Source organism: Plectropomus leopardus, chromosome 3 (genome assembly GCF_026936395.1).
Source record: "Plectropomus leopardus strain MGB_pleo_1.0 chromosome 3, ASM2693639v1, whole genome shotgun sequence".
NCBI lineage: Eukaryota > Metazoa > Chordata > Actinopteri > Perciformes > Serranidae > Plectropomus > Plectropomus leopardus.
In genome coordinates this window covers 20,252,930-20,271,651 of record NC_142178.1, presented here as the reverse complement: position 1 = coordinate 20,271,651, position 18,722 = coordinate 20,252,930, and the positions used below count along the sequence as shown (strand labels likewise).

The window sequence follows — 18,722 nt, the reverse complement described above, 5'->3', positions numbered from 1 at the left end:
TCAGTGGCAAAAAAGCACATTTATTGGACGTACAAATGTTCTGGGTGATTACACTGCAGCCTGTTTCACCGCTACACAGGCTAATAAACAATAGTATATCTCTTAATGGTGAGTGCTAAAAACAAAAAAAACTAACACTGTATGTTTTTTCTCCATCTATCCACTAGATGTCAGACTACTCTGATGAAGAAAGCTCCACATTTCACTTCACTCACTCACTCTTTTGAATGTTCCCTCTCCATGAAAACAACCTTTCATACGATAACGTCCTCTGACGGATTTTGTTTTAAATCTCCATCAAACTAAACACGTCATTCATTTATCTAAATTTGCTCTCTGGCTCCCCTCAGCTACACTGTCCATTAAAACTTCATAGAGGGATGACCCAGAAAAATGTGGCAGAACAACACACCTCATCTCATCATCAGTGCAAATCTAAAATATATAAATGCTTTGCTTGTGTATTGAGAGCCTTGTGATGCTGTTTAAGGTCCCTACAGTATAACGCGAGCAGACAGAAGGTTAGGAGGGACTTGATCAGAGTCCGGATAATGACTTGATTTTTCAGAAACAGGCAAGAAGACTTCTTTGGCCTCTGAAACAGGGTCTTACAGCTCAAAGAAAGTGGGTTTTAGGACTTTTTAATGCCACCTGTGATGAAATTTTGGACCAATTTTACAGCAGACAAAACTGAAGGGAAAAAAATCAGGAATTGACAGCAATTACTTAAGAGCAATCGCCTAATAATTACTTGTGACATAAAAATTTAGTTTTTGGAGATGTTAATGAAAGAAGGATTCTGTAAATTATTGATCTTTTTTTTTTTTTTTTAAAAAGTTACCTATAATTTTGGACTTTTACAATTAAAAATCAGAAAAACAATTCCCTCAAATCTTACTTTACATATCTTGACATTTCTAAGAGTTTTGAATGATTGATTTAAGACATTTTTCTACCAATTAAGGCCTTATTTTTAGATTAAAGGATTCAATGCCTTGTTAGACTTTTTAAGGATCCATGGCAACCCTGCTCTGAACACTCAGAAATTCAAAATATCAAATATTGATGCTTCACTGTGAGAGTTGGTTATTGCTTTGCAACTCCTGTAGGCCATCAAGAATCATGTCTGTTATGTTTATATTTATATTTAGACGCTCTCACTAGTGGGATCTTGGCCAGGTCTCATAGCGCAGTTAAATGGTAACATTTTTACAAAAACATCTGAGGGAAGAAATATGCAACTCAGTTACATCCCAGATGTTGTATTTCTCTCTTCCCTATCTTTTGTTGTTATAAGGGTATGTTAATCAGCACGGCTGCATGTAAACACGAGTGTTAGTGAAATATCAATTTTCATTAGACATGTTAACAGCTTAGTAGGAATATTGTCTTTTTTGGAATAAGGGCAAAAACTGGATTATTTTGTGCATGTAAACATACGCATTGATTTACAAAGTACCCAAAGAATAATGAGAACGTTAATGGCTGCAAGCTGATTTCAAAAACATGTCCCATTAGCATTTCCACTATTTTGTGTTGTCTAAAAAAATTGGTTTATATGAATTAAATTTGCAAGAAACACACAAATCCTAGTCATGTTGTTTGTTTACACAGATTAATATATAACCTCTAATAACCCCTTCATGAACTGTGCTGTAAGCCACCACACAGTTTGAAGCACCAACCATTTTAACACCAACCTACTGTCACTGTTCACTTTTTGCATACATCTGGTGACTGAATTCAAATGTGTGAAAACTGCTGCAAAGTCAAGGTCCATCAAACACTTTGTACTGCTGCACAAACAGGTACAATGAGGAATTGTCTGCCCCCTAAATAATGTCAGTGATGGCAGGAGACAGCCTCGCAGAGCAGTAGCCCACTTCCTGTTTGTGTATTTGTTGCCAACAACAGGCAAATGGTCAGCAATAAATATGACACAACAGCAGGAACGTAAAAACTATTCACTCATTGTTGTGAGAAGTTGATAATATCTCTCCAACTGTCGCTCATTATGCTAATGACATCCATTTAACTGTGATTATGACTCATGAGAAGGTCAATTATTGTAAATGATGTATGCAATGTGAATTCAGAGACAATTTTTCTTAAAACATTTTATCTGAACTACAGTGCGCAAAATATCACAAGCAGTATGTTGATTATAAATGCTATAAAGTGAATCAGCATTAGTTACAATGACAGAAATTCAATCTTAAGCAGCCATTTCTATGATTTTTTGACCACTTGCCCTGACGCTTGACACTTGGCCAAGTGTAATTCTACAGAAATACAATCTGGGTTTGATCCCAGCTGACAATCACAGGACTCAAGCATTTATGCTCACATTCACACCACAAGCACATGAGCAATTTAGTCTCTGTCTTTGGACTGCGGGAGGAAGCCAGAGAAAACCCGCGCTAACACGGGGAGAACATTCAAACTTCACACAGAAGGCCCCGAGCCAAGAACAAAGCCCTCTTGCAGCAAGGCGTCAGTGCTAACCACTACACCACCTCGATGCCCACAATCAGTGTTACTAAAATGTTACAAGTTCAAATTAAATACAAAGATAAGATACAAAGATTGCACATACTGTAAGCTCATGTTTGGATCAACTGTTAAAAAAGCGAAAAGAAAAATGTGCAAAAACCATTTTGTCTTTGACTTGACAGCCTTCAACAATAAGGCCCATCAGTAAAAAAGAGAATATTTAAATTCTACATCTTCAAAGTTTAATTGACTAAAGTGTGACTAAAGTGTGAGTAGTTTGAAATATATAAATTTATGCACGATGCATAACAATGTTTAGCCCAGACGCCAAAAATGTTGTCATTGTACATTTCTGCAAAACATGGATATGTTACATTTGTACATTTCATACTTATCACATCAACATTTCTAAAGTGATGTAGTATATGAGCTGACCTTGTCATCATGAGGTTGAGGCCTGCTAAGCTGCAGACCACTTTTCTAGACCAACAAACAACAAAACTGGTTGTGTCTAAGCAAGTCATTGCTGTGTTTCCAGCAGCTTTTTAGCCGCCAAAATGGGGCGTTTTTTCAATGCCCCATTGTTGTGTTTGTCCCATGGATAGTGCCATGAAAAAATGGCTGTTTTTTTTACAAGACATCTGCTAGGATTATGCCACCAAAAGTGGGTATTTTAGGCCAAAACATGATCTCTTTCCAAACATAACCAAGTGGTATTTCTGCCTAAACAGGCTACACATTAACCACAGCATTGTTGAAACAAAGTTTAAGGTATCCACTACATAGCAACGTGCAAATGTATCATATCCGCAGTTTGCATAAACATACAATGCCAACATGTATTCTGGTGACTGGGTTGGGACAAGTGGAACAAAGTTCTTATGAAGTGAAAGCTTTCACTTGTGCCAAATCGTGTAATAGCACACACAAACGCACATACAGATATTTTTGTACTTACGGTCACATTTCATGCCCTGGTGTATCAGCCCGTAGAGGAGGGAGCCACAGTGGTCACAGAAGGTCGGGCTAGAATAAGTGTGGACCTTAAACTTGTGTTTACTACGAGGATCCTACAGAGGTACAGAGAGGAGAGAGAGGAGACTTGAATTTAATATTTAAAGTAGTGCTGGGCCGTTAACGGCGTTAACGCGGGATTCTTAGTGAATAGTTTATCGCGCGATAAACTATTCACTAAGAATCCCGCTATTCACGAAGTTGGGTCTATACAGTGAGCAAGGCACCAAGGCCATGCATTTTCATGATTTCCCCTAACGGTCAATGAGGGGCCTAAACCACGAAAAAAAATATCCTGATACCAAATTTAATCCTGACGCCATTTAGTGTATCCGTAGCACACCAGTCCTTTACATGTTGCTGTCATTACAGTCGAGAGCTAAAGTGAAATTATTGAGAGAGAGAATGGAGCACTGATTGAGGGAGTTTCGAGAATGCTTAAAAATGGGAAACAACGAAAACAGCTTTGGTGATATAACAAAAACAATGAAAGACAGAGGAGTTGGAGATTAATAAACATCAGTTATATGACTTCAAAATCTGACTCACAAACTGTGTGCGTGGTGTGTGTCTTTCTGTGTGTGAGTGAACAAGAGATGTTGGTTCATTAACCTGAGGCAGCCAGGCAGCACATTTTGTCTTTATGGACATGTCTCAGAGTGATTTGGGGCTGACAGCTCAGCAGGACAGGAGGTAACATCTGTGTGTGTGTGTGTGTGTGTGTGTGTGTGTGTGTGTGTGTGTGTGTGTGTGTGTGTGTGTGTGTGTGTGTGTGTGTGTGTGTGTGTGTGTGTCTTTTGCATGTGTTCATGGAGCTGCAAATAGAGGAACTACATGGACATAAATACACAAAGGCCCGTGCTGACCTTGCTAATGTTATTAATAAACATCACTCAAGAGCAAACAATCACTAACCGTGTGTTTAATAAATATCTAACTTAACACCAGCTTCACTGTGGAATCTTATTTTCTTTACTTACGTCGGAGGCAGGTCCCTTGTCGGCTCCCGGACAGGAGAAGGTGACAAATTCATGACAGCGCTTATGGACCACAAAACAGCACACTGGTGGAGAGAGAGAGAGGGAGAGAAAAAAGGCGAATGTCAAAGTCAGGCTCCCTTGCAGTGCAAAATAAGGTGACAGAAAGGCAACAAAGACATGAATCAATATGTCAATTATGTGGCATTAGTCACTGCACAATAGGCTACTCATATTTCAGCAGTTCCCATTTGTTCCTTCCTTGCTGGTGATATTTATATCTAATTTTATTGCTTCAGTTTAAGGTGATTTTAAATTTAACCACAGCATGACGGGACATCTCATAATTACACCGCATAACATTAAAGCTGCTGCAGGAGACGTCTTAGGGAGGCTCTGCACACCTGGTGACTTTATGCTCCTGCTCTCTGCTTGAAGTTGTGCAAAAATCAGTGCAGTCGCTGATATACTGCATACTCTCAGCCTAATATAGCACATGGTTGCTGATCCTGATTTTTATTTTTTAAAAGACTACTTCACCCAAGAACAATATAAACTGTATGTAGTGCTCACCTCCCTAAGCTCGTTATGCTCCCTGGAAACATTTTCAGCATCAGTACAATCAGACTTTGACAGTGTCCAAACAAAGGACAGCAAAAGGGTTTATAGAAGATCCAAACCTCTCAGAAAACTCTGCAGCATTATCCAAGTGTCGATTTGTGGGCTCACGTAAACCCAAAAACACAAATAATTTTGATAACCTTTTGCAAAACAAAGCATTTTCTTATTTATCCTCCCTTAAAGGAATTTGTTGTGCAACTGTGGTGCGTCTACTGTCTTTAGCCTTCATCAAAGTCTGTTTGCACTGAAATGTTTTTTCAGGTGCACCACTCTCTTTAACAGCATTTGATAGAAAACTTTCTAGGACCATGGAAAGCCTTGGGAGGTGATTATATTATGCAATTTTTATTGTTTTGGTGTAAGCTATTCTTTTAAGACCGTTGGATAGGTGCTCACTCACTGGTGGTTAATACACAAACACACACACAAAACAGTTTAGATTTTTGAGGAAGTACCATTTCCCAAGAACACATCGGACAAAGTTGAGTTTTGCTCAGTTAATTGCGTCTATCACACTGGAGCAGCTCTGCTCAAAAGTAGGAAAATACATTAAATATCCTCTGAAGATGGAAGGCTGGTATAAATGAATCAGGGGTGCAGTGAAACTAAGTTTATCCATCAAGTATTGTACTTCAGAACAAATCAAGGTATTTTCACTTGGTCATTTCCATTTTATTCTGCTTCATAAATTCACTTTAACCCTTTAAAACCTCAGTTTTCTTGTGCTGCATTCAGATGCCTATATATATATATATATATATATATATATATATATATACACACATATATACACATATATATATATCACACACGTGTCTTGGTGAACTGACTTTTGAATGCCGATAAACTGCAGACAAAGAGATACAAAATGCTGTGAGGAACCACAATGATGACAGGAGTTGAGTAGGAGAGATGGACAAGCTGGTCTGATCCATCACTGTGAATTACACCACGGCTGCAACTAACAAATGTCCATCACAATTTCACCAAAGCACAAGCTGACACACTCAAATAGCTCATTTTTGCCCAATCTACAGTCCAAAACAAAAAGGTTCAGTTTGCTAAAGCATGCCAGAAAAATATTCACATTTGAAAGGTTAAAATCAGTGAATGTTTAGCACCTTTGCATAAAAATGACTGCAATAACTGATTAATATTATCAAAAAATGTGGATTTGCTAATCAATTTACAGTATGAATGTAGCGTAAAAGGTTGGAAACCATTTCTCATAATTACAGGTGCAGTGCGCACTTAAAAAGGCAGATAATTTCAGTTGTCCAGTTTACTTCTTGTTTATGTGTAAGCAGCAACAGCAGAAAACATTCCAAACTTCACGTAAATGTTGGGTTTTCAAAGGTTTTCAATACAACTCTGTAAAAACGTAGTATAAACCTGTATCTATTTTGATAACTCCTAAAGTCATTTATCAAAAACACAAAACATTTCCTTGTTCTAGCTTACTAACTGTAAAGATTTGGTTCTTTGTTTTATAATGTTTGTTAAATATCTTTTATTTTGGAAGACAGGGTTGAGTGGTGTCAACCATAATGGCGTATGACAATTTCCACAGTGGAAAATTCTGACGGATGATGAGAATGTTGTGTTAATTACCCCAAACCAGACCCAACTTGCAAACTGCCAACTTTAATGCAATACAATGGCGCAATTGCCAGAACTGGAAACTCAGAAAGAGACATGACTGAGTGAGCGCTACTGCTCAGAGTGTGTGTGTGTGTGTGTGTGTGTGTGTGTGTGTGTGTGTGTGAGAGAGAGAGAGAGACATTGTGAGGCAGCGTTTGTTGTTGCAGCACTGCTGCAGAGCTGCCTAATATTATAAATACTGTATTTCCACAATTAAAAGCACATAATCCACTCATTTATGAAGCTGTGCAACTACTACTACTACTACTACTACTACTACTACTACGCTACTGCACTGTCAACAAAATGCCTTGTGCCAACAACTGATGGGATTCTGTCAATAGAAATGTCAGAGGACTTTTATTTTGAAAAAAAAAAAAGGTTGGTTAAAACATATATTTTTATTTCCTCTTCTGTACTGTATTAAACTGCGGTACAGAGTATCAAAAGACACTTTTCAATGCCTATTTTTGCTGGAAACCACACAGGTCATGCCAGAAAAAATAGTCAAGGCTCCATTTCTCTTGATGTGCTGCAGTGCCGTTCACGCCGGGAGTGTGGCTGCTCCAACCTGGTACTGCCCAAACAAGCAATTTGAAGACTTCGCTTTGAGCTTTAGCGAACTGTTATCAGCAGTTTTCATCATGACATTTTGGAGGCCAGGTGATCAATCAAGAAAATAATCTTCAGATTAATTAATGAAAGTCATTGTTAGTTGCAGCCTAAATAAAAAGTGAACACTACTAAAAAGCAAATCTTTGAGCAGAGCTGCTGCTGATCATTATACTTCCAGCTAAACTGAGTACAAATCATCAGTCAGAAAACCTATAAACAGCACTTTATGTCTCAAATGAAAGTAAATCCATCCCTTTAAATTTTGATCAGTCACTTCCTGCAGACGAAGACGTGAACATGACCGACACCAGAACTCCATTTAGATGAATAGGGCAGATCTGTGTTTCCTGCTGTGGTCTGACTCTGTGGTTCAGCCACAGTTGATTTTTACATAAAAAATCTTGCACAGTGTTGATTTAAACCACTTCTACTTTACAGTGAACTGCACAATCAACTGAAAATGGAATCAAGGTGGCTCAGGTTTCAACATCATTATGAAAATATAACCAAACATTGCAACAACAGCCGCAGCAAACACACACACACACACACACACACACACACACACACACACACACACACACAGGGTGACATTACGCTCTAGTTAAATCTTAATTATTCACATTGTCGTTACATTTTCATGAGGCACCACAGCAACTGGCGGCACTTTCCACGGCTTCCTAGCAGTTAAGCAACAGAGTGCTTATGTTTGTGCAGGAGAGAGGGCAGGTCACATCAGTGGACACCTGGACCTACTGTAAATTTAACTTTTATCTCTGGTTGTACAGGCCTCAAAATAACTCTGCAGCACTGCACAATGCAATGAACAGAAACTGAGGAGAAAGGGAAAAAAAAGGAAAGACAACTAGAGAAAAAGAAAGAGTGAAGAAGAAATAAAGTCAGTCATATGTGTGCCTGTGTTCATGTGTGTGTGTGTGTGTGTGTGTGTGTGTGTGTGTGTGTATGTGTGTGTGTGGGCAGGAAGGGATGGGGCACAGCTGGGTTTTCGGCGATGTGAGGGGGTGGACGATTCATTTGTGTGTTTGCAGTGTGTCAGAGAAACAGAGAAGTGGAGCAGCGGAAAACACAGTGAAGGATGCAGTCACACTTTAAAGCTTTTTCTTCATAAATCTGCTATGTCACTTACACACACCTGTGCACGTACACACATGCTACTGAAAGACGGGCCCAGTGACCTGCCGAGGAGGTCTCTGCTCTGTTGCCTAGCAACCAGGCTGAGCCCCACAGTCGAGTCTACACAAACACCGCCCCGCTTTATCGGACTGACAGTGATAACAGCGAATCAGAGCCGATCCAAAAAAGACTCCTGCGATGGACTGCCAGGATGACAGCGGGCCGACAGTTTCACATCAACAGGAGCATCAGGAAGTCCCTCCATCTTGGATGATCACCAGTCCGCTAACCACAGATAATACTCGTAATACTCGTTGTTCAGGCATCAGCATGCCTGAATAAACTGAACCACCAAGATACGACCCTGATAACGAACAGCTCTCTAATGGCACCTACACACTGACCGTGTGTTGATGTGGTTTGCATTTTACATGAGCGATCTGCGACAGTGGGGCCCACATTACAAGCTTGTCTGGTCTCCAAACTACATTTAAACAAATGCGAGAAGTGATGTGAGAAGCGACGTAAGAGCATGCACGAGACAGGAGTTCTTTCCTCCAAAATGGAAGTCCGCACATCGAGGAGCCTTGTCATAGTCGCGCTTGATGTTGCTCTGTTGTATGGCTGGGCGAATAATCCCATATTATTTTTGATTTCCGCTTCCCTTGATATTTAAAACGAGATAATCAAGATAAAATTATTTTGTGCTTCATTTAGAGTTTACCCCGTTGCTCACCTTTTGTCTTCTATTCTGTAAATCAGCCCGAGTTGAAGGCAACGTTTCAAACTTGGCAACTTTGACGCTTTATTTAGCAGGGTAAGCAGGAAATGCATTTATATTGTATTGTATTTCATTGCACAGGACAGTATACAGCTGCTCTGCTGAGTCTCTTTTGACTGTTTGTATTTAAGTATTTTAAAAGCTACTGCTCAGCAAAAAATGCATGCATTTGGGGAGTACTGAGCATACAATTGAAAAAAATGACTTGGATTGTATCCCACAAGTTGTGTGAGAGTTTATAAACTGATAATTTGATATAGTTTCGCTGGCAGTAAACCCAGTCCCTGTTTACTTTAATTCATGATGAATGTATCCCTTTTTTGGATTGTCCGTCCTTCATGGAGGCATGCATAAACATTTCCCCTCACCAATTCAAGATAACACAGGGTTATATACAAATGATCATTTTGCAGGTGAGGTATTCTTTTAAACCAATAATAATAACCTGCTGGTTTTGGACCACTTGGGAGCAATGGAAAGAAATTTATCTGTCAGAGCTGAAATTACTGATTTTGGTTTAGACATTTTGCACAAAGAGAGAAAAACAAAAATTTGAATTCTTCTGACTTTATTCGTGGTTCTTCATATGTGACTAAACTAATCCTGGTCAACATCATTTTGTAAATCATATCTGGCTACTTTGGTTCTTCCAAAGCAATTGAATGACAGTTTGTAAATCTTGGAAGAAGGCTTTTAAAAAAGTGCACTAAAGGCAGTGCAAATAAAGGCAATAAGATTAGAGAGGTAAAGCTACAATCAGCGCTTAGATGACGGCTGGATGTTGTTCATATGATTGCACTTTTGACCACTAACATTCATGACGGTTTCAGTCAAAACTTATGGTAAGAGCCTTTTCAAATGTACTTTTATTATTGAAAAGAAGACAAACAAGTCTTTGGAGATCCATCAGAAATGCATCCAAGCATCTGAGTGGGTGGACTGGTGTACAGTATGTGTTTGACAACTAAGCATTCAGGGGAAACCGACCACTCAAACACTGAGACACGATGTAAACAAACTTGGGCTGGTAACTGCAGCTTGCAAACAATGAACAGACTGTTTTTGTTGTTTGTTTCTTTTCCCGGCAGTGCTGAAGAAAAAAAAAGGACTACACCAATTAGCATCTAAAGCTTGAGACAAACCTGAAGATGAGCTGAAACCTACAAAGATTTAACAGACCACATAAAGATTGTTTCCACCATCTTGCACGCATTCTTTAGTCAGGAAAGAGCATACATCTTATGACCAAGTATAATGTCTCTTAATAGATCTATGCTGCATACAGTGGAGAGCATTGATGGGAAACACAGGCTTACTGTGCTTTATAATATGCACAGTGATGGTCAAATGACCTGAGTTCACATTGAGGGTTATCAGCAAGTAAATCACTGGTACTGATTCATCATTGTAAGGCAGATACCTGCCTATTTATATTGGTAGCGCTGCAACAACTTTGGTTGATTAATCAATCAAACAGACTTAATTTGTGTAGCACTTTTCATACAAACAGACTGTAACACAAAGTGCTTCACACAGTAACCCCACACACACCCACACACACAAAAACACTTACATACACATACGCACATGAATAAAACAAGACTTTATGATCAAATAAAGCACTACAAAATAGATTTACTCATTAAAACTAGAAATTGCGGAACTGAACAATAAGGTAACAAAAATGACAATTTTATTTGCTGATGACTCACTTATATTTTCTGTGTTTTAACTCTGTATATTAAACTTCTGGGCTTTTGGACTGGACAAATCATGCAAATTGTGGAGTAAATAAATAAATCTATGAGAAAGTCTATCATTAATTACAGCCCTACTAATCACAAAACCAATAATCTGTCTAAAAATAATACAGATTGATTTTAAAAAATTACATTTTTACTAGAAATATTAACATCCATTCTGACTTCAGAGCACTGAATAGATCTGTCTCCTTAAAATTCACTGTGAAGGAGCTTACTGACGTGCAGGCGCTGCACTGTGGACCGGCGTACTCTTAAATAGGTTAGTTTCCTTGGCCACAGTGTCACAAACAAATCTTGTAATCAATATTTTTAGATTACCTGGCCTTTCATCCAATCAATAACAAAGAAACTACTTCAACCACTGATCAGTCAATGATCAGGATTAAAGGTTGATCACAGACTTGATCCAATCAATAACAATGGCACTTGAAGATGGAGAAACAAGCTGTATTTTTAAGCATTGCACTTTGAGTTTCACTTTTTCCAATTGCAATGTGGACACAGAGACAACATAACTCCCACAGATACTCAGTGTTTCCACGTGATCTTATTTCTGTAACAGCAGATTGTATCTGGGGACTGGGGTCCAGCAGGGCGTGAAATGGAAAAATCTGTGAAATCACAAACTTCCTCAACAAGACCAAAAAAAAAGAAGAAGAAAGAAAAAAATGTCTTATCAACTTTTGGTGGAGTTACATCTGCCAGAAATCACACATCTGTGACCACCCTAATACAAACATACTGTGAGCAACGAGCAACTTGATAAGAAATGTTCCACAAATTGCAAGAAATTGGTTCATTTGGAAAATGATTTTTTAAAAGCTACGTAAAATGCTAGGTAATGATGCTGATGATAACATATTTAACATTATGTTACAGAATTATTACACATTTTTAAGCACTTTCTTTCAGGTCTTATCATTGTATTGTTCTTTTATTCCCCTATTGTTATTTAACATTTTTTGTTTTCTTGTTTTTTATTACTAAATTTCAGGTAATTTTGTGGTACTTTTTACTAATTTCCTGCTAATTTTCGAGTCAGTTTCCATTGCTCATTGCCTTTTTCCCATGTTTTGAAAGAAATCAAGCCAGGTTGCTCAGGTTTCAAACGGTTAAAGTCATACATGCCAAAACCTGCCCCTTTAGAAATCTATTGACCGTCCTGTCCACCTGGGATTTGAAATGTCCTCCATATCACCGATTAAATAAGCAATACATGGATTTTACCATTTTGGTCCAGACCCTCTCTACATTATAATCAAATTTTGTTTCAGAAATTTCTGGTCTCCAGGATAAATCCTTCCAATTTTGGTGATCCGCTGACTTTTCTTCTAGCACCATTATCAGGCCAAAATGTTTAATTTGTCCAGTACTTTGGTGCACAGGTACAGCCTCACAGAGCTGCTGCTGGTGCTGCTGTGGACTTTTTTTGTAGCTGTGCACTTGTGCTTTTTGAGCAGCTGGAGCTGGCACCTCCTGCATGTATGCCAGGCATATGCAGTACTGTGGCAGATTGTATGTAAAAGGGCTGCGCAATTATGGCCAAATTATCATCACAATAATTTAGATCAATATTGATATTGAATACTTATTGAATCCATTCTCACCTTCAGCATTTCATCCTGGTACAACTTCCTCACCATCAAACATAAAACAAAACTCTCCAACATTATTAATCAGGCCAGTAAATCACTGAGGACCCCTCTCACCCCCCTCCACCACTCCTTCCAGTTACTGCAATCAGGCAGCACTACAGGGTCCAAACGGCCGGAAGAATATTTACAAGAAATCTTCCATTCCCTCTGTGAAAACCACTCTGAACAGCACAAAATTGGGTTGTTTTTTTATTTTATTTTATTCATTAATTTATTTTTAACTGAATTTTTAAGATGTTTTAACTGAGTTTTTATTTAAACTGTGTGTATTATATTGAGCCGGTCAAAGGAGAATTTATGTCAACACTTGGGATAGACAATAAAGTTTATCTATCTATCTATCTATCTATCTATCTATCTATCTATCTATCTATATCAGGATTATTCACAATGATTATTCGTTGATTTTTAGGGACAAAAAATTATAATGGACTTTCATATTTAAATCAACAGTGCACTGTTTTTTGTCCTTTGTTTACTCTGGACTGGAGGTGCAACATTCAGGAAAGTTTTCCAAATGCTTCCACTGCAGGTTGTGTGCTGTAGCTATCAGTTTGGGAAGCACTTGACTGGATACAAAGCAGATTTTTTTAAGAGCAGAGCACACATTTTAAACACAAAACCACAGTTGATTATGTTTCATTGTGCATAACATTGTGACTGTAATTATTATTTCATAAATTTGTGCAGCCCTACTGCTTGGCATATAGACCTAATTTCAAAAGTGAACTGTCTGAAAATCCCATTTCTCAGCTGTGATGTCAAATAAAACCTCTGCACTGTTGCGGTCCCTCATGCATAGTCACATTTTTCATGAGATGTGCGGACTGTCTCTCTCGGACTGGCCTCACAGAGTGCTGCAAATCATGTCTGCAGCTCTGCAGAAGCTCTGTGCAAGCTTTTCTGCAGGAGTAAAAAGTAGGCATTAGCCTTGTTATTAGTGTCTGAAAAATCTAAAGTAGCCTGAGTAGTGTTTTATATTCTGGGCTTCTGTCTTCCAAAAATGGATATGGTGACGTGCAAAGTTATTTTTGCCCTGACGCTGAAACAACACTTTGAGGTATCAAATCTTTTTAACTGGAGACAGTTTGGTTTGTCACAGTAGGAGATGCACAGGTGTGAACAATACAATTAAACATGTTTTAAGTTTATTTAGCTGCCTAAGTTTCAGGGTCCTGGTATTGTGCCAGTTGTCTCACTGTCTGTTACAGCTTACTGAGACACTTATGCTTAACATAACAGAGCAATTACACCATTAATGTTATTAGTAACATGTGTTTTCCAATTATGACAAGTTAAAATGTTTGCTGTGGAAATGGCCTTTCTTGAAAAATAATAATATCAAGCGCTAATAATGGATTTCAGCATCTTTTTCTAAATACAATAATTCTATGATCATTTTCCACTTTTAAAATTGAGTTTGTTTACAATGTGTGGAAGAGTGGGGTTTCTTTCAAATTCAAAATCACAAAACCTGTTGTGAAAACTTTCTAACATCTCATCTGATATGACGAATGAAAGATAAAATTAAACTTATAACCCCCAGTCCAAACTTCTGGATCTTTCTTGAGCAGGAAATGAGAGTAACTTCCCCTTTTCACTGTCAGTGCGCACACACACACACACACACACACACACACACACACACACACACACACACACACACACACACACAAACAAGTGAACACCAATAAAAAGAAGGCAGGAAAGAGAGAAGAGAAATCTTTACCTGCAGAACAGGTATTCAAAACACGCCCACAACAGGAGGCACTTTTGTGACACTGACACACAAAATGCATCTGAAATACACAATCTGCCAAACACGTCAGAACAAGTCTACACCACATGTCTGAGATTCCTCCTGAACAAGAAGTGAGCGCTGATTTGTGAGTCTGTGCAAATCCTGTTTATAACTGAATGTACACCCTTCCTGTTCCTTTCCTTTCTTTAAGACTCCACTGTTGACACAAATCTCCACTTTTCTCTCATGTTAGGTGAAATAAAGGAAAAGAAAATCTACTGACTGCATATATAAGTGTACACATTTCATATGAACATATGAACCTTTGTGTGATTCAACGGCATTTAACTGACTTAATTTCACAGTGAAGTCTCAACTTCAAGTCGAAATATAGTCTTCAAATGCTGTTTAAACAATGGCTAAAAAGCACACTTTACAAACAAACGCTATGTCTATATGTATACAAATATTTTTGTAAACGGATATTTTCATCTAAGTTTTAGGTTACTAAAACATAGATTCTTTAAACCGCCGTTTTTACTCCACCTAAGCATCTGTGATTCAAAGTCAAATGAGCAGATGGTGGGAAACCTTCCAGAGTGGGATTGTTGTTAATGAAGAGTGGACAGAAAACGTTCACGTCCAAAGCATCACTCGTGTGTTTTATTGAGCTGCTTCACCCTTAAATTGAAGAGAAATCAGCAGTGATGAGATCTCATGTAAGTGTTTTGAAAACAGTTAAGGCCAGCCTGAATGCTTACTAGCTGTTTGACAGCTGTATGAACATCTGGTTTTGCCTTTGATTTCGGTGTGACACCCAGTTTCTTGAGAAAAAAATAGACAGTGAAACTGGTCTTTTCAGTCATATTAAAATCATCCCACCTGTGACTGTAGTTTCAGTGTTTATATCAGTCACAGACATAAAAAAATCCATACATTTTTAACTCAGCACTTTATGTTTCTGTTACAAAATAAAAGCCCTCTGACAGGGTTACTGTGGACAGAATCTCTTCTTCTGTTAACACAAGGCTTTTTATTGTGTAATATTTGCAAAACTGTTTTTTGACAATGCATTGGCTTACACAGCTCCATGAATGTAGGAGTAGAGTACTGGCTTTTAACTGTGGAATACAATACTCAGAGCGGCAGGCTGCGCCACAGCAGCAACACTGTGTGAACACTGTGAACACTGCATGCGGGCGAGCGTTTAGTGGGTAAAAATATTGGTTTTTAAAAAAAATCTGTACAGGTATAGACGGTATAGTCATGTCGTGCCCTGCAGGTGACCAAATCAAAGCCTTCTGATACACCAGTCCACCACTGAGAATGGAAGTATATAATATTAATCTTAGAAATAGCCGTTACAATACAATCGAAAGCTCCAGAATGGCGGTGGACCTTTAGTTTCACGACTGTTCGCCGACTGCTGTTTCAAGAATGAACTCCCCATCTCAACTTTCAGCAAACATGCCTTAAAGTCCTTTGAATGCAGAACAGATACTTAAAAACCTTGAGGTGACATTGTTTAACAAACCAAATTTCTTGTGCATTGATCTCTAAAATTAGGTAAAATTAAGCACAAGAAGATAAAATAAAATAAGACTCACAAGCTGTTTTCATAAATTTCTACCAATGATATCTGTGGGATCTGATTTGATGATTTGCAGGGCAACATCTGTCATTTAAATGCCAATATTTCAATGTAGTGTAGGGCTGCAAATGACGATTATTTTTACTATCAATTAATCTGTTGTAAACGTTTTTTTAATTGGTTATTTAAAAAAATAAAAAATGTCAAAAGATGCCAGTTCCATTTTGTCAGAGCCCAGAGTGAGGTCTTCAAAGAGTAAATCTGGGGTTAATTTTCACTTTTGCTGATCCGCATGTTTAAAAACAGTAACTGACAATCCTACAAAGTATACCTTTAACTCTTTTTTTAAGTCAAATTCTAACAATGATCTAATAACTAGACATACATTGCTACATGAATGTGACTCTCAACCTGCTCTACGTGACCAGGAATCCTTAAATCCTCTCATCACCAAATCATTTCTTACTGAGTATTTAGAGTGAAGATTTTGATCCATATTTATATCGAAATAACTTAATTCCTACATAAAGATTCAGCGTGAACTCTGTTTATCGACTAAAGATTTCATTCCCATATGTTAAAGTGACACAATTTAGTTATTCGCCAGAGTTAAAATTCTGTTTGCACTACAACAATTGAAACAATTTGCCACATATTTTAAAAATGCCTATGTTTAAAATTATTTTGGACAGATTTTTTACGACACTAACTGGTTCAGTTTTTCATTTAGGGGAAGAGACATATTGTTATGTTAGGCATGAGATTGATTGCAAAAAACGTTTATTTTGAACCTATTTATTTCATATAGAAAATTCTACAATCACAAAGGTAAATGGACCAAAACGACAACAACTAAAAATAGAAACATTACATGGACTACTTTACTATTCTTATAGTAAAGCAATGAAAACAGTAGAAATTTGGGAAGCCATTAATATTTTTCTTTAATGTCATTATTGTTTGTTAAAACATACCCTATGCCTTTTTTGTTTTCTTATCAGATTATAGAAATATCTTTGTTTAAAGTTAAATGTATGGATTGAACATGATACAACAAATCAAAAAGACAAGATTATCTGCATTAAATGCACTAACAGCAAATGCACTACAAAAGTAAATTGGACCCTCTTTCATATGCCCCATCTTTGGATCTTGTTAAGCGGTCTCACACTTTTTTTCCTTATTTTTAGTTTTCATGTTTTTCAATAAAATAAAACAAAGGAGAACTTTTTCTTGCTGTTTGGGTGTCATCATTATGTTTTCTATGTCTACATGCGCATATACCTCTGACTGTAGTTTGGATAGATGTCTGCTGTTTTCAAGCAAGTCTGCAGCTTACTGCACCCATGAGCCTTTTTCACAGAGGATAATTTGGCTTGTCACAGTAGGAAAAGCAAAAGTGTAAATAATGAAATTAATGATGGCTGAATTCCACTTGGCTGCTTTGATTTCCAGATCCAGGTTCTGTGCATGTTGGCTCGCTGTCTCTCTCACTGAAGGACTTAAATAGAACAGACCCATTGTTACTGTTTTTAGCAACACCTGTGCTTTTCCTACTATGACAAGCCAAAATGTCCTCTGTGAGAGAGGCCGATCCTGGAGTATGATGAAGGCTTAACTGGTCAGGGCTGCACAATTAACGGAAATGTCCAAATCACAACATGTCCGAGTGCAATATCTATATTGCAGGAGCTTTAATTTCTCTGATATAGGTAAAATATGTCGCAACCACCACCATAAATGATGGTGCTACAGAGAGGCTCTGGCCTACAAATCATATTCTGGACATATAGGAACATTCCCCAGCTAAATCAACAATAACATAATCATTTTTATATTTTATTTAGAAAAAAATAACTGCAAAAATTTGTGACTTGTATAACAATCACAATATCAGTCAAAATAATTGCAATATTATTCTTTTTGCATATCATGAAGCCCTAAATCTCGTGTAGCTTTACCAAACTTTTTTGCAGTTTCGCTTTGTAATTATTGAATCTTAAAATTGTGTTAAATACCTTGGACTATCTCTTGAGTGATTTGTCTCTGGGGAGGAAATGGCAGCAACAATCTTTTCTAAAATTGCAACAGAAAAAAATAACCTAATAAAATAGTTTTAAAACAAAACAATAGAACAATAAAACAATAGTTTGGAAAACAAAACATATCGTCGAATATTGGTGTTGAACTACAAAATCCAATTCAATTGGCATAATTCTGCGTCAGGTACAGCCCTAGTTTTTACAACGTTACACCTATCTTTTTTTATATTAAAGTGAAAAGAATGCTAGCTGTATCATGAATTCAATGCCACTTCAACTATGCTCGCAAAGCACGGTAACTGGGTTTTCCCAAAAGCTTAAAAGCAAATTGCAGGTAGCGCAGAATAATATTATCATATGCATGCTCAATGTCCTTCCCAGGACATGTACAGGACCTACATGACATGAAGCATGTAGGAATATTGCCTGTTGAAGATCACATTTTAAAACTGAAATTATAACCAACTGTTTAATAATTCACAAAAGGAACCCAAAATATATGTACTATCAAATTGGCATGGTTGGAAGCAACACCAGAGCAAGCTTTATGTCATACAGTGTCCGTTGTGTTAATGGTATATTGTAGGGACCTTATTTTTCTATGCTGGGACCTCCCTATGGAATAACCTGCCCTTACATATTACACATAGCCAA

At 37.6% G+C, this 18,722-nt stretch overlaps 1 protein-coding gene across 2 annotated transcripts in view; it reads right to left on the bottom strand.

The window, feature by feature from the left end:
• Positions 1 to 18,722, bottom strand: part of prkcba (protein kinase C, beta a) — a 39,971-nt gene that overhangs the window by 17,373 nt on the left and 3,876 nt on the right. For both annotated transcript variants that reach the window (XM_088075845.1, XM_042484561.2), the window contains exons 3-4: positions 4,488 to 4,570; positions 3,452 to 3,563 (exon numbers count right to left, since the gene is read on the bottom strand). In XM_088075845.1, the coding sequence (XP_087931971.1) occupies positions 3,452 to 3,563; positions 4,488 to 4,570 (195 nt within the window). The remainder of the gene's footprint in view (positions 1 to 3,451; positions 3,564 to 4,487; positions 4,571 to 18,722) is intronic.